The sequence below is a fragment of the Mixophyes fleayi genome, chromosome 5 (genome assembly GCF_038048845.1).
Source record: "Mixophyes fleayi isolate aMixFle1 chromosome 5, aMixFle1.hap1, whole genome shotgun sequence".
NCBI lineage: Eukaryota > Metazoa > Chordata > Amphibia > Anura > Limnodynastidae > Mixophyes > Mixophyes fleayi.
In genome coordinates, this window is record NC_134406.1 from 180926398 (window position 1) to 180952738 (window position 26341).

A 26341-nucleotide genomic window follows, 5' to 3' on the forward strand; every position below is an offset into this window, starting at 1 on the left:
TCCAGGTTTGACTTCAAAGTAACCTACCGGCCAGGATCCCAGAATTGTAAGGCCAATGCTTTTTCTCGTTCCATGGTTCAAGATGTGGATCTTTGCCTCACCCAAAAAAGTCTCATCATCGATCCTGTGTCTTTTTATTATTATTTTAATATTGCTTCAATGGGCTCATGTCTCCCGATTTTCTGTACATTTTGGAATTCAGAATACTTTCAAATTTCTCCAGAGATCCTATTGGTGGCCTACACTCAAGCAGGACATCCAAGAATTCGTAGCTTCCTGTTCCAGGTGTGCCAAACATGAAATATCATGCCAGACACCTGCCGGCCAACTTCAACCATTGTCCATCCCTCACCAACCCTGGACTCATCTGTCTATGGACTTCATTACTGATCTACCAGTTTCTAATGGATTCAACACCATCAGGTTTGTAGTTGACAGGTTCTCCAAGATGGCCCATTTTGTCCCTCTCACCGGACTACCCTCCGCTCCAAAGCTTGCTCAATTGTTTATTCAGGAGATTTTCAGGCTTCATGGCTTGCCTTCAGAAATAATTTCCGATAGTGGGGTCCAGTTCATGGCCAAGTTCTGGCGTTCTTTGTGTTCAGTTCTTCAAGTGAAGCTAAAGTTTTCGTCTGCCTATCATCCCCCAAACAAATGACCAAACTGAAAGGGTGAATCATGATTTAGAAACTTTTTTTCGCATATTTATCTCATCTTCACAAGACAACTGGAAAGAACTCTTACCCTGAGCAGAATTCTCTCACAATAATCAGTATCACACCTCCTCTGGGTGTACACCCTTTTTATAGTCTATGGTCTGCATCCCAGCATACCTGAGTTCCAGCCTATTCCTTCTGCCATTGTACCTGCTGCTGATAACAGCTTACGTTAGTTCTCTAAAATATGGAAGGACTTTCGTTCTTCCCTGTTAAAGGCTTCCTCCAATTGCAAAAAATTTGCTGATCACAAACGTTGAGCAATACCTAGTCTCAAACCAGGGAATCGAGTTTGACTCTCCACTGGCAACCTGAGGCTTAAGGTACCGTCCATGAAATTTGCCTTTGCTACATTGGTCCATTTCCCATAGAGCGAGTCATCAACCCAGTAGCTTACAAACTTAAACTTCCTCCATATCTATGAATCCCAAATTCCTTCCACTTATCCTTGTTGAATAGGTTTCATTCTGCACTCCATAAGACTCCTAAAATCCAAACTCAAAGAGGAGTCAAGTATGAAGTGGAAAGGATACTTGATTCACAGATTTGTCATGGTCATCTTCGGTACCTTATTGATTGGAGGGGTTACGACCCAGAAGAACGAGCCTGGATTAAAGCAACTGATGTAGATGCTCCACGCTTGGCCCGTATCTTCCATGCAAAATTCCCTTTGAAGCCCAAGAGGTGTCCAGGGTCCACTCTCAATAGAGGGGGCTACTGTCAAACACCAAGCTCTCAGTATCTGTCACTTACCTCTTCGCTGCCTTTACAAGTTGTCCTTGCGGCCCTCAGGCCCTGCTGGTTTCAGACCTCCCTGTAAGATGCTGTCCAGTCTGCCTCCACTCCAGAGATCCCTCCAGAATCAGAGTATGGGCCTTGCCATCTTGGATTTGGTCACATGATTCCTCTCAGCCAATCAGGTGATAACAGCCTTCATTTCAGATTCCCTACAAAAGCAGTTCATGGGAGCTGCCATCTTAGATATAGTCACCTGATCCATCTCAGCAATTCAGAATGCTGCTTCTGCCCAGCTGACTGCAGTCTCCAATCAGGAATCAACAAGAACTATAAAGGACTTCCTGGAGCCCTTACCTGTTGCCAGTGCAACATTGTATTTCAGATGCCAACCTGGTTCTCAGCAGTTTGCAGTCTTGCTATTTATCTTGCTACAGTCTTGCTATTACTCTAGCTCTGACAGTGTAGTTTGCATTCTGGCTCCAGTCCGATTCCAGCACTCTGGTTCCATTCCAGTTGCTGCATTCCGGGTTCAGTCCGGTTACAGCATTCTGGTTACAGCATTTCGGTTCCAGTCCGGTTACAGCATTCTAGCATTCTGGTTCCAGTCTGGTTACAGCAATCCTCTTTCAGCATTCCGGTTACAGCACTACGGTTCCAGTCCCGTTACAGTAATCCTCTTCAGCATTCCATTTATAGTACGGTCCAGCATTCCAGTTCCAGTCCAGTCCAGCAATCCAGTTACTGTTTGCTCTCCTCTGCTAGTGTAATCACCATCTGCATCAGTCTTTTCACTACATGCAGGGGAACATTATCAGGCCACCCAGCTTTGTCCACGTAGGCACCAGTCCAGCTCCAGAGACACAACCCAATCCGGGTACAGACAGATGCTCAGGCGTGACAACTAGCATCAACTTAGATCTAATGTTGATGATGTAAATTAAGATTAAGTGTTAATGAGCTGTACACATATATTATTGCAATTCTCTTCCCTCTCTTTGCATTTCTAGAGCCTGCTGACCTTAATATAATATTGTTATTGAAAAATCACCCATGTGCAATGCCTAGAGTAGTTGCTGACAATATGAATGCAGTGTTCAGGAGCCAGTTAAATGTAGGACTCTTTTTAAAGATCCATAGAATGTCAATACATGTGCAGTCAATGACATACATAGTGGATACAAATTTTTAGCAGTACATTTCTAAATATCTGCCCTAACTGATATACATAGACTATGTACATATACATAGACTGTATACATAGACTATGACCTTTGAACTAAAATGTCATAGTACTTGCATGTTAGCACAAGGAATTTATATGGTATATATAGTCTCTATAAGAAACACATCATTTAGCTTCATACATAGACTATTGCAGTCTGACATTATTTTTAATTCTTTATTTTATAAACAGTCATACAATGTGTCATAGTTATGGCCTAATCACAAGTGAATTTAATAAAAATCTAAAATATTTAAATTGTTATTCACCTAGATATGACTTGCTTTTTATCATGTGAAATCATCATTTGCCACTGTTCCTCAGGGGGTAGCTAAACCTGCATTAAAAGCATTTAAAATGTTTGTATTTGAAGGAAATTACTGTCAGAAAATGTCACTGTCTTTTCACCTGCTTGGGGTTGTTGGTATTCACAGAGACTTACTAACAAATGGTAACTTCAAAGGACAAGGCTGAAATTCATCCAGTCTTCATGAGATCATATACTAAAATATACATTAAAGCAATGTTCTTTATAATTCATATCTGAAACGGTGTCTGTATACATCTATAATCAGGGCAACTATATGCATCAAATATGTCAAACTTAAATGCTAGCCCATGGGGAATTATAGTTATCAAGCATCTTCCTAAATCATGGACCTAATATTGTCATGTTTCATGTGCAACTGTGTTGACCTGATGGTTGAATGTAAAATTATATTTCTATGATGTGCCAAATAAAAGATATTTCATTTATAAAAAATTCAGAATAAGAAATGGTTTATGAATACAAGTCCTAAAAGAGTCATTAGCATACCCACAGCCCTTTGTTGTGACCTCACAAGGAGTGGGAGTGAAGTGGGGAAACTGTGCATTTAAAACTCATGAAAAGCAGTAGGAGATTGTCAAGTCTTTGTGAGAAACTATCTGATTGAGGAGATGTATTTATTCTTGCCACCCCCCCTAGGTCAACAGATTACATGAATATATGTGAGTGTTGACTGTTATTCCTTTTAATTGTAAAAAAAACGGTTTTGCTATTTATTATTGTGAGTCAATTTAATACCCTGTTTTATACCTTAAGTATTGAGACATTTTTTATTATATTAAATATCATTTAATAATATTCTGCCATTGTTTTCTTGAATTCACATGATATATTAGTTTGATTCCATAATAAACACTACATTTAAGGCAGATAATTGTTTGGTTAACAGTAACTCATTAAATGTTAGGTGTGAAATATTGTGTGGCAGTAACCGAAGACTTCAAGACTTCCTGTAGTGTCAGCTCTTGAAACAAATCTTGGTGGTGGCAAAAGGTAGTAATTTGTGAGTGTGAGTTAGCATTTTGGAGGATTTTCGCCAGTTGTAGACAACCCAGGTGGTCTGTTTAACCTTTTCACACCCACACGTCACACAGGCTCAAGTGAGTGCTATATGTAAAACAACGAAGCGAGAAATTACATGCAATTAATATATATATATATATATATATATATATATATATATATAGAGAGAGAGAGAGAGAGAGAGAGAGAGAGAGAGAGAGAGAGGGATATATATATATATATATATATATATATATAGGATCAACTGGTTAAGAAATGTAATGAAGTGTTTCGGAGCTGACTATGGTGGGCTTTTGTATCAGTGCCTACACTGAAATTACAGCCATTCCAGCCATATAATGTTGTTAACTTGAAGGTATCCCTTCCTTGTCAGTGTAAGGTCCTCCATTCTTACTATCTCTCAGTGACTGAACAACCACTGCGGGAGGACGCAGCCTCTACAGGGCACAGAGGGGAATGCCAGGTCAACCAAGGACCCAGCTCTGGTCTCATTCAAGGCCTCACTATGAATGCTCAGAAGAGGCCCCCATTCTCTTCCCCTGGAGGCTGGACCTGCATCAGTGGGCTCTTCCAAAATGTTTTGCTATGGAGCAGTTTTTCTTCCATGCAGTCTCCTTTCCTAGTTTGAAGCTTGGTGTAGCTGAAGCAGTCACTGGTATCCTGAGATAGCTGCTTCAGTAGACTAGAGATAAAGTATAAAAACATGTTATAAGTTATCTGCAGATTGTGGTGTAGCACAAAGGATGGGCCATTAGGCTGCTTTGAGATAATTTTAATAATGTTGTGTTTCAGGGCATTTCCGCAACATGGACAAATAAGGATTATTGAGCTTCATCACATCACCAGAATCTTTTAGAAGTGATTGGGAAGATCTTTTTTTACCATTGTTTGCTGTGTAAGTTTTACATATTTAGGACATACTTACCAACTTTCTGGAGTTGGTGTCCGGGAGCCTCTCTGGGGCAGGTGGACGTGCGGGGGGCGGGGCTCCAAAAATCGTGGCATTTTGACCCCGCCCCTAAGACGTAATGACGCAAAACGCGTCATTTTACATTCCCGGGGAATCGCTGCATTTTGGCCCTAATTCTGCCCACTTCACTAGGAAGTGGGCAGAAGCGGGAGATTGCCACACTCTCCCGGGAGTCCATGAGACTCACCCGAAAAGCGAGAGTCTCCCGGACATTCCAGGAGAGTTGGCAAGTAGGATTTAGGATCTGAGGGAAACTGCTCCTATTAGCAAATAAAAGTTCTGGAAGGACTCAGCAAAGAGGGGGTTACAAAAAGCCTAACATCAGTAGGACAGTCTTCCTCACACCATTTTTTCATGTTATATTTACCTGTCCATGTTCCACATTTCTTATATTATCATGTTTATAGTTGTATATTGAATGATCACAAAATATCTAGTATGTTTCGGTCTGAACAATCCAATATATTTGGTGTTCTGATTATTTCTAAGGTGTTTAAGAAACTACCAGTACACATACTGCAAATGAAGTGCGGATTATAAATGATGTATCTACACTTTATACACTCTTGTTATTTTAGTTTCAGGGGAAAAAATGCAATGTAGCAAAATATATATTACAAATTCAAAAGCAGGTCTTACAGTGTGCAGGCAAATACAATGTATAATTCTTTCTTTCTTTATGGTTAGCACTGCCCTTTTGGGGGGTAATTTATTTCTTCTGCAGGTATTTTGTCATAAATTGCAATTAACAATGTAATTATGTTGACTGGATATTAGATATGGACCTCTTGGTTATAGATCACTGTTGTTCCTAATGGTTAATGGTTAGTTAATGAAAATGCCATCTATTTACTAGAAATTATTGTGTTCTATTTCATGTAATTAATGCATTTATTATGTGCCTAACACTGTTCTTGCATGACCAAGCTCTATAAAGCGGACCGCTGCACATCATTAAATGTGTGAGGACAATAACATCCTTACAGTGCTGTGTGGATGAATGAGATGGACAATACTCATGTCTCCATTAATAATTCAAATCCAGAGGCTTCATACAAAATTCAGTGATGTATGTGCAGATCGTATCCCAAAAGGAAAATGAAGACTGGAGTGATAGTGTACTGTTTCTTCTGAAACAATTCATTTGGTACAGAGCTACGTAATTATTAGCATTCTAGCAAGAAACCACGGCGCCTGGAGCAAGCCGTCCACCAGTAACTACCTGCCAGAGAATACTCTGACTTGTAGCTTCACGGCTGCTGGAGTACTCTATGTTTACCCAAGACAAGTACAAATGTGACAGCCATGTTCATATTCTTGGACTTGTAGTTCCACATCAGCGGGACGTTAGTTCCTCAGTAGCTAGACTTAGGTGCTATTATCCCAAGTATGACATAAGGCTCTCTGTTCTGCTAAAACTGCAATGTGAAGTGTTAACTTTACAAGTCATGTTTTCATGAACAGGATTAGCGCATGTATGGCCTGAAATATCATGGCAACTTCGTACACAAAGGATACTACAGCCTACGATTTCTGGGAGTGAACTAGGCGGGGGAAGAGGTGTTTTGCTCACGCAGCCACGTCCGAATCCAGCTCTGAGCCTCACAAAGTTACTTTTTTTCTGCCGTATCTCTTGCTCCACCTACAGGGCTAGTCTAAGTCCTGATTAGTAGTGTTGACAGTTTCGTATGCATGCTATAACATGTGTTTCCAATCACAAGCAACTGTAAAAAATTATTTTATGCTCAGTAGATATTATCAACATTCGAATAAATGTATTTAATGGTGGGGGGGACACAAACACTTTTATGTAAAATCCATTTAATTGCCCTCTCAACAAGTTTAAATACTTGCTAATGAAGTCTCTAAACTGTTCATCTAATATGTTTGCTCCACTCCAAGCTGGATGCATACATTTTCTTTATATAGACACACAGCTGATCAAATATTAGAACTATGTTATTCAAACGCAAAGCAGTGTAATTTAATGTGAATGAGCATCACACTAGCTTCTAATTGACCATTAGCTGCAGCCAATTAGAAGCCAGTTGTGCCCAGTAACATTGAGTGCTGCTAGGGCAACTCTCCCTCCTGGATGGGGATATGTGAGGACACATTGATTTGAATAAAACCTATCTGCTGTGCTGATGAGTATTACTACTACTGTACTTCTTACTGGGCATCACTACTGCTGTACTTATTACTGGGCATATTAATGGGTTTTAGTACTACTGTACTTCTTAATGGGTGCTTTACTGGGCATCTCTACTACTGTACTTATTACTGGTCATATTAATGGGTAGTACTACTACTGTACTTCTTACTGGGCATATTAATGGGTATTACTACTACTGTACTTCTTATTAGGTGTTTTACTGGGCATCACTACTTCTGTACTTATTACTGGTCATATTAATGGGTAGTACTACTACTGTACTTCTTACTGGGCATCACTACTGCTGTACTTATTACTGGTCATATTAATGGGTAGTACTACTACTGTACTTCTTACTGGGCATCACTACTGCTGTACTTATTACTGGGCATATTAATGGGTTTTAGTACTACTGTACTTCTTAATGGGTGCTTTACTGGGCATCTCTACTACTGTACTTATTACTAGTCATATTAATGGGTAGTACTACTACTGTACTTCTTACTGGGCATATTAATGGGTATTACTACTACTGTACTTCTTATTAGGTGTTTTACTGGGCATCACTACTTCTGTACTTATTACTGGTCATATTAATGGGTAGTACTACTACTGTACTTCTTACTGGGCATCACTACTGCTGTACTTATTACTGGTCATATTAATGGGTACTACTACTACTACTGTACTTCTTACTGGGTGTTTTACTGGGCATCACTACTTCTGTAACTATTACTGGGCATATAAATGGGTATTACTACTACTGTACTTCTTACTGGGTGTTTTACTGGGCATCACTACTGTTGTACATATTACTGGTCATATTAATGGGTACTACTACTACTACTGTACTTCTTACTGGGTGTTTTACTGGGCATCACTACTTCTGTAACTATTACTGGGCATATAAATGGGTATTACTACTACTGTACTTCTTACTGGGTGTTTTACTGGGCATCACTACTGTTGTACTTATTACTGGTCATATTAATGGGTATTACTACTACTGTACTTCTCACTGGGTGTTTTACTGGGCATCACTACTTCTGTAACTATTACTGGGCATATAAATGGGTATTACTACTACTGTACTTCTTACTGGGTGTTTTACTGGGCATCACTACTGTTGTACTTATTACTGGGCATATTAATGGGTATTACTACTACTGTACCTCTTATTAGGTGTTTAACTGGGCATCACTACTTCTGCAGTGGCGCACGCAGGGGGGGTTTCTGAGTTTCTAGAACCCCCCCTGCGCTAACTAAGAAGCGCAGCAGCTCTCTCTCTGGTTTTTTTTTTTGTTGTTTTTTTGGGGTCGGGGGTGAACCCCCCCCCGACAATCCTCCGTGCGCCCCTGTTCTGTACTTATTACTGGGCATATTAATGGGTAGTACTACTTTTGGGCATATTATTGGGCATATTCCCAGACAATATTACTGATGTGCATATTGCTAAGAATGTTCCTAGTTATTAGTGCTGCTGTGCTAAATACTGCTTATTTTGTGTCTATTACTGGGACTACTACAGCAATGCATATTACAGAACATGTTGGGAAATATTATTACTGGACATATTACTACTAGGAAATACTACATCTGGCATATTATTGGGCATTACTATCATTCCACATATTACTGGACATTTTAATATTCATAATACCACTTTAATTTGCCAGTGCATAGTGTACAGGGGGACACAGTAGCACAGTAGTTAGCATTGCTGTCTCACAGTGCTGGAGCCATGGATTGAATTCTGACCAGTCTGTTATCTGTGTGGAGTTTGTGTAATTGTGTGGGTTACCTCCTGGTTTTCCAGATACGTCCCACACTCCAAAAACATACTGGTAGGTTAATTGGCCTCAGACTGATATGAACCATATACTAATAAATTATTAAAATACATTTTGCCTGTTTCACACTCTGTATTAGGCAGTAGGAAGGTTATAATTGCCTTCTTGATAATGCTTCTGGGAAAAATCAATAAGACCTATATGAAGGGCCCCAAATCAAACACCCAAACCCCCTCAGTTCCGTGGTAGTTGTAGCCCACTGTATCCAGACATTTATAATTCTACAAATTTTGAACCTTCTTGATACTCGTAACTTCTTCTAAGGTACACATCAGTATTCTCCCCCGAAAATGTTGTCAGCTGGGTGGCATTAAGAAGCAGCTGGGTGGGGGCAGTTGTAATTCTTTGCAATAATAATGAAAATGTTGGAGTTTTTGCCCACACCTGCCAGGACTAGCAAGACTGGTGGTTTATGGTCTAATACACACTGCTGACTGTAGTGCTCACATAGTGCCTGTTTTAATAGGAGAAACAATGGATTATTCTATCATAAAAGGACTCTGTTGGGCTCTAACAGACGGGTGGAACACCCAGGAAATAGGTGCTGGAGAGAACACTCCACATGTTGAAAACCAAATTGTTTTTTGCTTCAGTTAAGGGGTCCTCACACAGGCCAAGAAAATTGAGCATAGTGACTTAGTGGTTAGCACTTCTGTCTCACAGCACTGATATCATGAGTTCGATTCTCGACCATGGTCTTATCTGTGTGTTTGCGCAGGTTTCCTCTGGGTGCTCTGGTTTACTCCCACACTCCAAAAACTTACTGGTAGGTTAATTGGAAGCTACCAAATTGACCCAAGTCTCTCTCTCTGTCTGTGTGTATATGCATGTTAGGAAATTCAGACTGTAAGCTCCAATGGGACAGGGATTGATGTGAGTGAGTTCTCTGTACAGCGCTGCAGAATTAGTGGCGCTATATAAATAACTGATGATGATGATTTGAATAGACAATAAAATGACACCAACTAACACTTGGGAGTAAATTTATCAAGCTGCGGGTTTTAAAAAGTGGAGATGTTGCCTATAGCAACCAATCAGATTCTAACTGTCATTTTGTAGATTGTACTAAATAAATGATAACTATAATCTGATTGGTTGCTATAGGCAACACCTCCACCTTTTCAAACCCACAGATTGATAAATTTACCCCTCAGTCCAAAATTCACTTGAAAAATACAAATTGTGATGAAAGGACTTCAGAAATTATGACATTTGCTTGTCAGGGGGAAGGAAAATAGAGTAGGCAAGAGAAAACGTTAAAAAAGTATTCCTTATGGTGCACATGGCAAAATGGTAAAAAATACATAAGATATACTTGGTAGGAGTAAGGTAACAGTTTTAACTTATTTAGCAATGTAATACAAACTAATACTAACAACTGTTCTGTCCACATGCAGAAAACATATAGAAAACATACTGGAATCTATAGAGTGTTCTTGTGAATATGAACAAAAGATTTCAAAAATTATATTTATACATTTGTGTGGGAGATCCAGCTCAGTCTCTCAGACAATAATCCCTAATCTTACTCCGTGTGGTACCTATCATTCTGAATTAGTCATTTCTTTTATGGTGTTTGAGAAAATTTAGATTTCCCTGATTATAATGCTTCTTAAAATGTTCTGTGTTCCACGGTATACAATGCATAATGAGTTTAGCTGTTAGTAGCATATAATTATATGGCACGCTCAGCACTGCAGAAAGGTGATTACATCTAATGGTGTATGGGAATGAATGCTAAATGCAGTGTGGTTTAATGCAGTTCTTCTGGAAATAAGTGCTAAGATTGACACAGAAATTATTATAGCACTTTCCCTGTGGCACAAATTCATGTACAACAGGAGAAATGACAGCTTGGAGACATGATGCAGAGGGATGATGCTGGCATATCTGGCTTCTTTTCATTATGCTAGCACATTGCTGAGGCTTTCATTAACAGACTGTAGGGCTTAGCTGTGTTTCATAGGGACTTTGTTGTTTGCACATTTCTCTGTCTATAATAAAAATTGTTTTAGGAATACGATTTGACTGATATACAATTTGTGCAACTGGGTCACTTTTCTAATTGTATTCATCTACCTGTGCAATAATGTGTAGCCTTACCCCAGGGTCTGGCTGGGAAATTTTAATCTGGGGCTCGGCTCAGCAGCCTATTAGGAACATTTTAAAGGAAAACAATGCAGGTGGCCCAATGACCCAGCCCAAGGTAACTCACTATGGGACCGGCCCGGGGACAGATGTCTCCCTGTCCAGTCAGCCCCTGACTTTACCGGACATATGTGGTCCCTTGTATGCTAGTCAGTCCACAGACATACTTGATCAATCATCCCACTGATGTCACTGGCCTGTGCCCAAGCTGAGATATTTATGAATATTGTTTGAAAATTTGCTTGCGCACAGATCTCCCTCGATATTTGTATTTCTAGTGATATTTTATGTGTACGCTGTCTATTCTTCTATTTCAAACTGTGCTAAACCTATGTGCAAGATGATAAGCCAAGCTATAGTGTTGATTTCTATATTGCCAGTTTTTTTAGAGAATAATATCGTGATAAATAATTGTGACGATAACATTACACTATTAGATACATTTACTTTTTGTTATATTTTGTTATATGACATAGGCTTCTTAACAGTACTCGGTCTGCAAACACATAGTAATGACAGAAGCATTTGACTGCTTTTTCTAGATAACACTGAAGTGTGTTTATGATAATTGACATCATTTTTCTATGTATGGTGAAGTTACTCTATACTCATACAGGACATGATGTGACTGTTAAGGATAATAAAGGCCTTTCTTTCTGCTGGAATCACTCATTGCAGATGAAGCCAGGGTCGCCCATAAGAATTATGGGCCGCTGACAGATTTTCATTCTGGGCCCACATCTCCTTGATAGATGAGTTTATTTACTTCCAAAACTTCAACAAAAGGTTTAATGATATGTACTTTATGACTGTAGGAGCCGCATTCAGACTTGGATCAAAAAGTTTTGGTGGTTAATATGAAAGATTCAGAGTTCACTTGGTTCTGTCCACCAGACTCTGATTGTAGATGAAATGTGTGTCCCTGGGTATTTTCCCTCTCAGTCACTTTAAAATTACTGTTGACAGAGAGTTTGTTTACTATGGTGGTTTTCTAACAGGTGGGCAGTAAGCTTTGAACTAGGTATTCCTAGATACTGCAGGTTAGAAGATCAGCTGTAGACTAAGATGGTAATGTAATTTGTATTGTACTGTAAAAGAAACTCCAATTTTTGGAACTTTTAATTAGCAGAACTGTATATCTGTTGTGGGGTGGTGCTCATTGACATTGCTGCATGGCAATCTGGCAACTGCACGGACTACATGTCACATGACCGGCAGTCATGACACCTGGGACCTTCAAAAAATTCCACTTACAGTAATAGCCACTAGGTCTCCTGGCATAAGTATACCCTGCCCCCCACCCATGGGTGGCCCTGGATGAAGATATGTATACATGTTTCCTTTATTTCCTCGCTGTTTCTTTAATATTCTATTGATGTGTTCTGTTCTTTACTTCTTGCATGTATCACATAAATTGTTTATTCTTACTTTAATTACTCCATCTCTTTTTCCCAGTGCTCCATTTCTCATCTAGACCCTCCAACTGCTAACTCTAACTATCCTTTAAAAATCACAATTGAGAATAATATAACAATATACTCAATTTTTTAATGACTGGAGTAAACAATAGGTGATGAAACAACAGACCCCCACCAAGTTTTTTTTATTTAGTGCATTCAACATTATTAGACTTTGGGATTGAAATAGAATATTGTGACACACAAGTTGTCACTGGCGGCAAATGAAAGCAGGTGAATGCCTAGTCACTGTGCTAATAAAAGCTAGCTCTCTACAGTGGCTGGGTGGTATTTTCCATACTTTATTACATAGCTTCCTGGAGAAATGTTATTTTTTTATACAAACTGTAACAGTAAAAAATAAGATGTATTGATATAAAAAACCACTCACATATGGGAAAGCAGACGATGGAAGCAGATGACGGTGCCATCTGCCATAATTGTCTTTATTTAGTAACAGAGCTTCTGCCTTTCCAGCTTTGCAAAGTTTACTTGTATTAAGATGCAGGCTTAGTCTTTCTTGATAAATTATTTGGAGATATGTTTTTAATATTTCATTTACGCTTTTGTGATGTCATGCATTCCGCCGATTTTACTGAAATCTGCAGGGATATGTAGGTCAAAAAAGTGGCGTCTGTGGAGGATGGAAAAATTTGCACTTGCTGGCGCGTACCTTGCTGCATGTGAATTAGGCACCAGTACGCCTAGTTTTCTAATTAAGTGGAACGTTTTCATTTTATAGGAAATTATTATTTAAATGAATAGGTGTGGCTGGAAGAGGTGCATTTAGGGAAACATTCCATGTTTAATAGGAAGGCTGCAAATAGTCCTGTTTCTTTTCACCTGCTCATCCTACATTTTTAATGGGTTGCATTTGGCACCTACCAGTTCCACTTTGACAGAAAAGTGAATTTCTAGGGGTTAAATTTATCAAGCTGCGGGTTTGAAAAAGTGGAGCTGTTGCCTATAGCAACCAATCAGATTCTAGTTATCATTTATTTAGCATATTCTACAAAATGACAGGCAGAATCTGATTGGTTGATATAGGCAACATCTTCACTTTTTCAAACCCGCAGCTTGATAAATTTATCCCTAGGTGAATCGTATCTAATGACACATATAGTAAAGACAGTCCCCACACTGACATAAATAATTTAAGGCATAAATAAGTATAAATAAGTATATTAGGAAAACAAACTTTAACATTGAAGTTGATAAAGGGAGGTGTCCTAAATTGGAAGTAGGTTGCCCTTTAATGTATTTGTGAACAACTATCTACACCAGATTCTGTTCTATAAAGAAATTCTCCAGACGCTATCCCTATAATTGTTTCTGTAGACACTATCCTACATACCCGTACTCCAGTTTGTACCCTCTTTACATTATTACATACTAAGTCCTATACGCTACTACACTTCTTCAGACTACTGCGTTGTCAGACTCCATCCCTGGCTGTATTTTTCAGTAGCTTTTCTTATTCTGCATGTATGGATAATTGCGCAGTACAACTGCCCTTGTTCTGTGCACTATATGTATTTTTCAGTATCTGTTCTTTGTATGTGGTAATAACTGCATAGCACCACTCCTATTGTCATATACATGCTGAACATTCCAAATAAATAGCATCTCCTGCGTACTGCTCATTGCTTCACATTTGTAATTGATACATTTTCTGTACTTCTGTGATGCATGAATGCAATCAATAGCTATCAAAGGGAAGCAGGACATAGCGGGTACATGCAAGATTGTTTGATTGCATGATTCATTAAGAGGATGTTACTATTTGGCAGAGATTATCAGGATGTCAGTTGTATCAACAGAGAGAACATGCAATCAAATGAAACTCAGGAAGCAACTGATATTTTAGAAACTTTTCAGCTGCAGTAATACAGAAAGAGCATTATAGTGATCATAATATTGTAGCACAAATAATGTGTGTTTGTATGAAAAAAAAAGTCAACTTATTCTGTGACAAAGAAACAGAAAGTATTCTTGACACGAGCTGCTCCAAAACTAGATCATATACTATTTCGAAAATAGCTTCTTACTGCAAGTCTTTATAGTATCATCATCATCACCATTTATTTATATAGCGCCACTGATTCCGCAACGCTGTACAGAGAACTCATTCACATCAGTCCCTGCCCCATTGGAGCTTACAGTCTAAATTCCCTAATATAGACACACACAGACAGAGAGAGAGAGAGAGACTACAGTCAATTTTGATAGCAGCCAATTAACCTACCAGTATATTTTTGGAGTGTGGGAGGATACCGGAGCACCCGGAGGAAACCCACGCAAATACAGGGAGAACATACAAACTCCACACAGATCAATATAAAAGCATTTTTGTTGAAAATCCTTATATTCTGTATGCCAGTGCAAAATATAAAAAAAAATTAATTGTGTGCTACATTATGGAAAAATGTGTCAAAACAGTACGAGAAGTTGAAAATTGATGTATTCCATACAGTGGCTAAAAAAATATTGTTTTTCTCTGTTAATGTCGCTCATTTTTTGGGGAAATATATGGTATAGTAATCACCTTATTATAAACCGAAAATCATCTACATCAATTTTGAATACTCATACATGGAGGTGTTATATTAGCATCATTTCAACTTATGGCATCATTCATCATCTCAAGGGATATAATATGTATATTACAGGACATAAGAATGTTCTAATTGCAGTAGGTGTATGGCGCTTTTCAAAAGTATTATATACACATCTATTCCTAGATTATCCAAACCATAATAGATGTTTTCCAATATACACAGAACAGTCATGTGTATACTTACTCATATGATGCATGCCCTTATATCTAGAGGTGCTATGTATCTCCTCTCATATTTTGGCTCTATATCGGATATGTTTGCTGTTGCATGCTCCCAAAATCACAGTTGGTGCATAGTGCTACACCTCACTGATTCCCAAATGTTATATAAAATCATTAAGATATTATTCTATGTATTATCTGCATCACGGTGAGAATACACTGCTGCATTGTACCGATTCACAAAATGTTGAGTACAGTCATTTGAATATTATCCTTTATATGTTGCCCGGATCATGATGAGTGTATTTTGTTACAGATCCCTCATCTGCTAAAGGCTTCATCATATTCAAGCAATCCTATTGGTGGCAAAAATATCACTCAGTCATGTTAGCCTCTGATTGCTGCATAACCCTTTAAATAGTATCTGTTTATTTAGACTCGTTTAGCCTAATGACGAAACCTTTAGTGAAATGTTCGTGGGCGGTTTTTAGAGCTGGGATTTGATGTTATAGTTAGGCTATCTGGAGCCTGGAGGATAAGCAGTGTGTCTCAGCATGCACTCTGCACAATCCAGACAACATATAAAGGACAAGTTAACCCGTGCATGATACTCATGCATTCTAGTCAAATCAAGCTACTTAAGGTGTTAAAAAGGTTCTTGTCATGCATTTGGGCCATAGCCCAGGCCTCAACCACCAACCACTCCCAACTGTCACCCCCGGCAACCACCAACCACTCCCAACTGTCACTTCTCCTTCAAGAAATATATATATTTTTTTTTTAAATCTTTATAAACACTTTTAACAATTAACAAATTAAATTAACAAATTAAAAACATCTTAGTATACCAAATTTCAGCCCTTTCTGAATTTTTTTTCCCACACACACTAAGAATTTAGTAGGTCAGTGTATAACTCCGCCCAGCAGGTGGCGCTGCAGCTCGGTTTTATTTTTTCCACACACACACAGACAGACTAACACACGCCACTAGACATTTATATATATAGATAATATAGAAATTATTCATTTGTTTTCACCAAAGAGAGGGTTTTTTTCTATCTATCAAGCGGTTAACACCGGCAACAGTACTGGTATCGCCGGAGGTAACTCTTGCCGACAATTGGATTCAACAGCTTTCTCTGTAGATATCCTAGCCTATTTACCAAGAATCGCGCTGGTACTAAATTACTACATGTCACTATTTCCAAGGCAGTCGGCTGAATCCTCACAATGGCTTCCCCCACTATGTTTAGTGACTGGGGCACTCTAAGCGTATTATCAAATGAACTATTTTTCACTCACATATTTTAGTCTAAGTTATTATTATTATTATTAATATTTATTTATAAGGCGCCACAAGACGTCTGCAGCGCCGTACAGAGACAAACAAAATCACAATACAATGGGAGACAGCACAGTACAGTAAACACAGCAACTCAGTACGCTCAATGCACAGCTAGAGAGGGCGGGGAAGGGGGAGGGAGGATCCGCAAACGACGGGGCCCAAGAAGGAGGGCGCGGAAGACAGGGAGACCCCCAGGGGGGAGGAGGGAGCGAGAGTGGACGTGGGGTGGAGGACCCTCGAGAAGGAGGGCTAAGTAGCTGGAGAGCAGAGTTAGAAGTGGTGGAAACAGGAGGAGAGATGGCCCTGCTCAGAGGAGCGTACAATCTAAGGGGAGGGGTGGACAGACAGAGAGACGCAGGGGAGAGAGGGAGAGTAGGGGGACAGAGGCAGAAGATAAGGTAGGAAGTTAAGTGGGAGACAGAAAGGCTTTAAGAAAAAGGTGGGTTTTTAGGGCCCGTTTGAAGCTGGACAGATTAGGGGAAGTTCTGATGGAGGGAGGGAGCTTGTTCCAGTGGAGGGGGGCAGCGCGGGCGAAGTTTTGGATACACGCGTGGGAGGAGGTTATAAGAGGGGAAGAGAGGCGACGGTCAGAGGCAGAACGGAGAGGGCGGGATGGAGCATGAATAGAGAGGAGAGATATTATTAAAGTTAATATTATATTAACTTTATATTATATAATATAATATTATATTAATATTATTATTAATTAAAGTTATTCAGTGCTTGTAGACTAATGCACATTGACATTGTCCCCCGTCCCCTGTGCTTATTCTACGCTGTCAGACACTGCACTGTTAATGTAATCACAGCAGGAGGAAGAGCAGGTGATTACCTTCACTTACTTAGGCTGTCACCAGCGATTCAGGAGCAGAGTTGCTGATAGGTGAAACTATCAGGAACAGGAGGGAGCTAGGAGACAAGCTGAATATTTCTGTGAAATGAGATTCTCACTCTGTTACATGGAAGCTATGGCCCTGTTCCCATGTGACATTAGTCTATGTGTGGTTTTTAACACATTAATCCTGGATTCATAGTATAATATATATATTTTTTTTCTTTTAATTCAGGTGCTCAAGATGACAGAGGTTCATGGATTAATGGACAGGTTGGAAAAAGCTGTTATTCAACTTGAGACAATCCTTTCAACATCCTGCCTTTCTAAGCCAACAGGGAATGATGTTGTCAATGGTATTGATGGAGGTAAACTATATTTGAATTAAAGTTCACTGTTTTAAGAATCCCATTTAAATGGATTAACCTATGTGCAACAGAAACGAGGAAGAAATAGGGGGATTTAGTGAGCTTTACACAGTGAAAGGAGAGTTGAAGGAAAATACACCTGTAACAATAATATTTGTTGGGAGTTGATCACTAGGAAGCAATAGAGCAAGAACATGGATGGTGAGAAGCTGTAATGCTTGAAAATCCTTAGCTTTGCTCCCCAAATTGTGTGGAACATATGTTCAAGGTTATTTTACACCCCGCCCCCCCCCCCCCCCCCCGACAAACTAGTTCTGTTGATGACAGTTTTTTATTGAACATAAAGTGGAGCTACATTTTTCATGTTGTTTAATATGCTTAATCACATACCTCCCAACTGTCCCGATTTTGGCGAGACATCCTGTTTTGCAGGCTACAAATGGGGTGCTGCTTAACCAAATATGGGTGGAGTGCTATCGAATTTTAAGTATTTGTGGACAGGGTGTGGGCAGGGCATATTTTGTCCCGATTTCATTATTCTAAATGTTGGGACGTATGTAATCATATAACATTAAATAACTTGTTATTTATTTATAGAAATTAGATTAATTTTACCGAAATATATAGTGTGCAGTAACTATAGAGAATCCATATCATTGCTTGAATATTATGTAGCACTGACATATGCTGATCATGGGTCTCATTTAGTGTTATGAGTAACTCCAGCTTGGTAAAGCCATGTTGAGCTGTGTGTGGGGAGGGGTACATTTTATATGTGTGGACAGGTAGACACAGCCAAGCTTTACTAAATTGCAGATTTAAAATAAAGTTGCAAATCATTTGTGGGCTACATGCAAAAGCAGGCAGTATTTCCCTGCATGCAAAAAGAAAAAGCAATACGATAGGTCCAGGTGCAAATTTGCACCCTTTAGCTGGATGTGCTCCTAATTCTAAATGAACCCAGTGTGTAGCTAGTTGTATATATGTATTTTATCTAACTATTACAGCTCTTTTGTGCTCTTCAGGTGTTGCTCCTTTCATTGAAGCTTTTGATGCCATACTGGCTGGACCCTTGCAACAGTATCTCGCCAACAGCAAGATCATTGGTGGGGATGTGGAAACACATGTAAGTATTTTTTTTAAGCAATCTACAAATGTTACTTTCTAACTTAGCGTGGAGTAGCAGCTCCAATGGTATAATGCACAGGGGATTTTCTTATTCTTTGTTTTTGATGTTTCCTACCTTCATGTAATTTATTGTCAATTAAGTTTCATCTATTGTTCGTAGTTACTTGTAATTGAGGTCTATTTTTTAACCATGGCTAAACTCATTAATATGAAAGTGTTTGTCACTTATATGTAAATTTTCATTTCAGATCACAAAATGTAAGCTAGAATGATAACAATTAAGGCTAGCTCTCAAGGTGTTATGTTTTTAGTTATCTATCTTAATCCACAAGAGCACTAAAACTTCCCCATTAGAAAAAATAATATTTTTTTCTTGCTAACTATTTTTCACAGTGATATCTATAATATAAATGTCTAGTGGCGTGTGTTAGTCTGTCTGTGTGTGTGTGTGTGTGTGTGTGTGTGTAAAAAATAAAACCAAGCTGCAGCGCCACCTGCTGGGCGGAGTTATACACTGACCTACTAAATTCTTAGGGCTATATTTACTAAACTGCGGGTTTTAAAAAGTGGAGATGTTGCCTATGGCAACCAATAAGATTCTAGCTTTCATTTATTTAGTACATTCTACAAAATGACAGCTAGAATCTGATTGGTTGCCATAGGCAACATCTCCACTTTTTCAAACCCGCCGTTTAGTAAATCTAGCCCTTAGTGTGTGTGGAGAAAAAAATTCAGAAAGGGCTGAAATTTGGTATACTAAGATGTTTTTAATTTGTTAATTTAATTTGTTAATTGTTAAAAGTGTTTATAAAGATTTAAAATATATATATATATATTTCTTGAAGGAGAAGTGACAGTTGGGAGTGGTTGGTGGTTGCCGGGGGTGACAGTGGGGAGTGGTTGGTGGTTGCCGGGGGTGACAGAGTGAGAGGAGTGTGATACTCAGGACCGCTGATAGAGATCCCTGTGTCTGGATAGACATCTGGATAGATGTGGCGATGAAAATGAAGGATGAGGTGATGGAGAAGAATGATGAGGTGGTGACATGTGGACAAAACCACGTTAAAAAAGGGCGCTTACGTCGGGAAGTAACGCTCTTCCCCTGAGGAGGCCTGGGCTATGGCCCAAATGCATGACAAGAACCTTTTTAACACCTTAAGTAGCTTGATTTGACTAGAATGCATGAGTATCTTGCACGGGTTAACTTGTATCTTTATATGTATGAAAAATACATAGACACAGATTTGCAATATATGGGCATGTGGCCCAACACGTTGACAGAAACCAAAGTGCCTCCCTTTATGATAACATGCATTGTGCAGTGAGACGTACACCTGTTTGCGTAGCACTGTGTTTGCCCAGAAAGTGAACATAGGAAACTGCGGCTATGGCAAATATTTGGCACATGCGTCTCCTTATGCTTGAAGAAGTATGACAGGAGAGGTAGGGGGTGTTCTAACGTAGGCAGTGAACAGTAAGGGCATGTTAAATATACTTGCTGACTATCCCGGAATGTCTGGTAGACTCCCGAATACCAGGTAGGTCTCTCAGACCCCAGGGATAGCAGGCCATTCTTCGCTTACTGGTGAAGTGGGCAGGATGGGAGCCTCCATGACGCAATTCACACTGAATCACGCCACCCCCAGCAGCAAAATGACACTTTTGCATAATTGCATTGAGTGGACAGGGCCAAAATTATACGATTCACCACGCCCCCTTCCATCTTCACGTTTCACCTCCCCCTGGGATGTCAAGGAGGAGGCGAGTAAAGAGTTGGCAAGTTTGGTGTTAGAGCAATTGCATATGGATTCAGATTGGGACATAGTTGCAGATATAGCTGAAAAAGCGGTATGATTTGGGGGTGGTCAGGTGCATGTGTGGTTAGTGGATGATGTTGATGGATAACACCTGAACCAGCAGACTGCTGGCAATTAGAGGTTTGCAAATGATTTACAGACATTTATTGAGTCTTCAGTAGTTGCTGGACCATATATTAGGATTTGCTGAATGTGTTGTCGGAAAAATAAAAAAATATATACCTTTTTGTATGCATGTAAGGAAGCTGTTCCTGCTGTATTAGCTATGTTATTCAAGTTTAAATGATGTTTCGTAGGAATTGCGTTCATAACATATACATGTTAGTAAGGTGGACGTAAATGTCTGAGCGGCGTGTTTGTTGTGTGGACACGTGCTGCTTTTATAGACCTGGACGCATCTTCAACTCTCAATATGGCATACATACGCATACACCTGTGTGTGACTTTTTCACTCACAAGTTATGCTTACACTTACATTCCACTCCGAATCAGGCCCACAATGTCTAAGTTTGTTTTTATGTTATTACAATTTCTTCATTTAATAATTATTTTCCTTTGTTAAATGATTTCCCTTCCTTGCTAAAATTTCAAAGTGAAAATGTGCAGCAACTGGTAGCAATAAATCAGAAATTTGCCTTTATTAACTTTTATTTACGAGTGCATTTTGAGAGTATGTCTGTATAGGTACATTCCCACATTCTGGTTTTTGGAACTACCCTTGTAAAAGGATACTATACCTACTTTTGCAGGACCGCAGGTCTGTGTGGGCAGCATGATGGCTACGTGGTTAGCACTTCTGCCTTACAGCACTGGGGTCATGAGTTCAATTCCCAAACATGGGCTTATCTGTGAGGAGTTTGTATGTTCTCCCTATGTTTGTGTGGGTTTCCTCCTGGTGCTCCGGTTTCCTCCCACACTCCAAAAACATACTGGTAGGTTATTTGGCTGCTAATAAATTGACCCTAGTCTGTGTGTCTGTCTGTCTGTGTGTGTATGCTAGGGAATTTAGACTGTAAGCCCCAATGGGGCAGGGACTGATGTGAGTGAGTTCTCTGTACTGCGCTGCGGAATTAGTGGCGCTATATAAATAAATGGAAATAATAATTAATAATGCACATGGTGGAAAAAATAAAAGCATTATTTCAAAGTCATGCCCACTAACACTTTATGCCCTTCCCAGTTCACTATTTTCAACTTCCAGATTGACAGCCTCATTTATTAATTATGAATTAAACCTGAGTTTTAGGGAACATCAGACTGTCTTCTCAGAGGCAGAACAAGCAGAGGGTTGGGGGCCCCGGTTCCTTTCTCCCTGCACTGGGGCCCCCAACCCTCTGCATCTGCCATGCGATGGGCCCTATTATCTCCTTGGTGCACTGCACCTGCCGCACCAATGATGGTTCCGCCACTGTGTCTTCTGTTACATCACAAGATGCCAAATTTTACATCTTCATTTTGATTACATCAGTATTTTAATCTATTTTGCACTTTAGGAATTGACCTATACATTCTGATTTGTGGGCAATATGGAAGATTTTCTATCCCTGCTTATCACTGCAATGGAAAATCTTCTGTTGCCCAATTTAACAATAAACTTTTGCTGGGGCAGCTGATACTTTCTGCAAAAAAAAAAATAAAGTGAAAAAATAAAAAATTATACAAATATAGAAAAAATAATAAGTTTAAGTAAAGACAAAAATTGGTTAATTTAAATAATAAAGCATTTTTTCCGGTCGGAAGCCTCTACTATTGCCATCCTGACATGGTGATAACAGTAGGAGCACACCTGTATTATCCATGGTAAATAGACTTCCACATGCTTGGCATTGGAAAGCTTCGCTGAGGCTAATGACAAAGGCTCTCAAGGGATGTCCTAAATCCAGCAAAAACTCCAGATTAAGGGCTTTTCTCACTTTCATAAATGGACCCCTAAATAATATTAGTTTGATCAAAGTTAATTGCTGATTTGTTGCTATAGGATACTGCTCATTTGCACTTTGTTATAAACTGACTTTAGCTGTGCAATGCCTTATTCAGGTGTCTATGATGGAGGAAGAAGAAACCCTCCATTATACAATCATATACTTTTTACAGCACTACAATAGAAGTCAGTGTCACTTGATATATGAAAATTCAAGTTTTGAGGTTGCCTCCTCACTTTAAATTAAGAAAAGCGTATTTTATTATTTATAGGAACAATTGCATTAAGCACATGACCTCGGTGGTAGTCACATTAATGATAGTCACATCACAGACACAGTAAATTCCTACAAAATAATGCAGATTGTAATAAACACGATAAAAAAGAAATGCAGATCTTCGACATGTCAGGTTCACAACTGGTATATTTTGCGATTGAAGGAAATGAGGGCACTTGCTATTTACGTCACTGATCTGCACGACAGTCACATTTCCCAATTTAAATACTATCACTCGCCGCATTTACAATCTAATTTAAAGATTAGGGTTAGGGATAGGGATAAGTATAGTGTTATTGGATTGTAAATGGATTGTAATTTGATTCTAATTACCGGTATATTGTAAATAACCCACCTTAGTGACGTAAATACCAAGTCCCGTCATTTCCTTCAATAGCAAAATATACCAGTTGAGTACCAGACATGTCGGGGATCTACTGTGTCTTTTTTATGTTAAATCTGCATTTCCTTTTTATCGTGTTTATTACAATCGTCATTATTTTGTAAGAATTTACTCTGTCTGTGATGTGACTATCGGTTATATGTACCCAACCCGTTCTCTCCAGAGTGTTCTCCTTCATTCAGTCTCTCACCCTGCCATCCAGGAGTGCGTATAGATTACTATTTTACACCACTGAGAAGCCAAGTTAGGGCATTTGCATACAATACCCTCTGTTCTTTAGCAAATCTGTTTGTCAGGCTGCCAGGATAAAATAATGAGGTGTAAAACTGCAATGAGGTATGAAGATATCTTTCAGTGTTTGGACTGTGTTGACTAAATATTTAGATGAGCCATCCAATTTATTCTCTACAGCACTATATCATGCAAGTCGACTGTGCAGCATCATTTTTGTTATAGACGAACTACCTGGTCAATAAAGGCACTGGAAGAAATATGGTGTCCAAATGGCATTATGATAAAATAGCAAACTCCATAGGGGTAGTTTTGGTGGTTCTTCCAAGGTCAACTTGAGGTGCCAATATCTCTTTGTGAAATTAAAGGGAGACATATATTGTACAGATTTTTTGATGTTCAAGGATCTTATCCACCTGTAGCATCAGGTACGAGTCAATGTTAGAGAAACTATTATACTTTACAAACGTTAAATGAGTACTCCTTTTGGACCTTGGAATGAGCACACTAGAACGACACCATTTACGCTACAATTCTACAATGACTTATAATTTCAGAATCGCTCTAATCTCTTTACTCTCCAACTCTTTTTTCCACTTTCGGAAAACTGTGACGAACCACAAATCCAAAGGCGTATTTTGTGCCATATCAAGTTGTTTCTTACAGGGGTATCAGAGAACACATCTGAAAGTCAGCCAACGCATCTAGAGATTTGTTTTGGACAGAGGAAAGGACCCATGGCTCTAACACTGGGCCTGAGGCAAAATGGGTGTACAAACATAGCTTTCAGGCATTGAAGAAGTTAACATGATAAATTTGTTTCTCTTTTAGGTATCATGCTGTGAATTTTCATAGCTTTACCTTAAGTTTCCCATTGTGTCACCCTGAAATCTGGGAGGGGCACAATGATAAGTGTTAACACATTTTCATTAATTTCAGACAAATAAACATTCTCATTAACAGGTTGTGTCTCACCACCCTTCCCTACTAGAACCTCAATTGAGATCCAGTTCATTCATCTATATGCTCCATTTAGAGAATCATGGTGGTGAAAGGCACCTGGGAGGTCTGATATGGCAAAGCTGTTTCTGCTCTGAGCTTTTGTACATACTCCTGATGGGAGGCCGTTTCGTGCTGGAACAAAAAAAGGAGGGCCAGGGCTTCTTTGGTTATACGTCATCTGGGACTGCTGGAGATCTTTGATCTGTTGTATGATATTTTCCACATTGGCACTCTGTCATCCTCAGATAAGACCTTGATTCGATCCCACCTCTCTCACCAACTTGTGGGCGGCGAATGTCAAGTTAGGATTCTCAAGGCAGATGTGTTGCAAATATATCTTTATTCAGATGCTGGAACACCACAGCAAAGAGCATCACAGCAACAACAGTTCACAACAAACTTTAAAATAACAGTAGAGATGGTCAAACTAAATTAGCAGTAGACAGAGTATATTAGAGAGCTTTACAAGCAGCACTCCCTTCTCACAGTTGTAGATCCCATTAATGTAGCAGCTGGGTCATTGGGTCATATAAAGGTCATATAAAGTCTTCCCAATGTGAGGAACGAGTAGAGGTATTGAATCCTTCTTTTTGAAGTTAACAATGACATATGGAATACGCGAGATACATGACATCCATACCTGCCCACTCTTCTGGAATGTCCGGGAGACTAACACATTTGTGGAAGTTCTCCTGCTGTATGATGACAGAGGGGAGATCCCAAAAGTAGGCAAGTATGTGTAAATCTGAGCACATGTAATATATACATACTGCATGGCTGTACTGAAGCTAGTTCACATGCATATTGCATTCATGCAGTGTCCACTATGCAAACATGCAGCATGCTTATAAACCATACTTGCCAACTATGGCAGTTTCTTTTCCGGGAGATCTGGGAGACAGATGGGCATGTGGGGATGGGGCTCAGAGAATTGCGTCATTGGCCCCGTCCCCCAAACTGTTATCACCATTTTTGGGCTATAACAGCAATGACGCGTGAATCGTGTCACTAAGCCCCGTCCCCTCCATTTAACTTACCAAACCTGCCGGGATCCGGGAGGTTGCCCTGGTCTCCTGGGAGTCCAGGAAGGACTCCCAGAAATTCGTGAGTCTCCCAGACACTCCGGGAGAAGAGGCAACTATGTTATAAACTAATTGCAGTGCTACCATGCAGTCTGTGTTATTCATATATGTCAGGATTTACATGGCTCATGTGGTAAATAGGTATAACGCATACTCCTGAAATAATTACAGAGCAGCTGCACATCATTTGTACTTCATTTGTGTCAGATTTTAAAACTGAAATAAATGTATAAATATGATATTATTGTTCAGTGGTTCCTTTTGTGTAATATAATCAAGCCCGGGCTTGTCACCTGGTCTACATTGGCTTTTTATTTGCTTATTACAGAGTGTCTTGTTTTCCCAGGAGAGAGCACTTAATATATAACACACTCTGAAGTTGGTAGCTCAACTCAGAATCATTTATCACCTGAAATTACCTGAAAAACCATCACCAAAAATATTGTGTTTATCACCACGAACTTACGTGACAGTAGGCAGTCAGGGGAGGGCTGACTAAGAACGTTCTAAACAAAAATAAATGCAGGTGGCCCAGTGACCCAGCCCAAG

General features: G+C 39.4%; 1 protein-coding gene across 1 annotated transcript in view; it reads left to right on the top strand.

Annotated features, from left to right (window-relative positions):
- CAP2 (cyclase associated actin cytoskeleton regulatory protein 2) overlaps positions 1-26341 on the top strand; it is a 108696-nt gene that overhangs the window by 10212 nt on the left and 72143 nt on the right. Inside the window, exons 2-3 of the mRNA XM_075213109.1 lie at positions 17799-17931; positions 18957-19057. Of these exons, the coding sequence (XP_075069210.1) occupies positions 17808-17931; positions 18957-19057 (225 nt within the window). The 5' untranslated portion in view covers positions 17799-17807. The remainder of the gene's footprint in view (positions 1-17798; positions 17932-18956; positions 19058-26341) is intronic.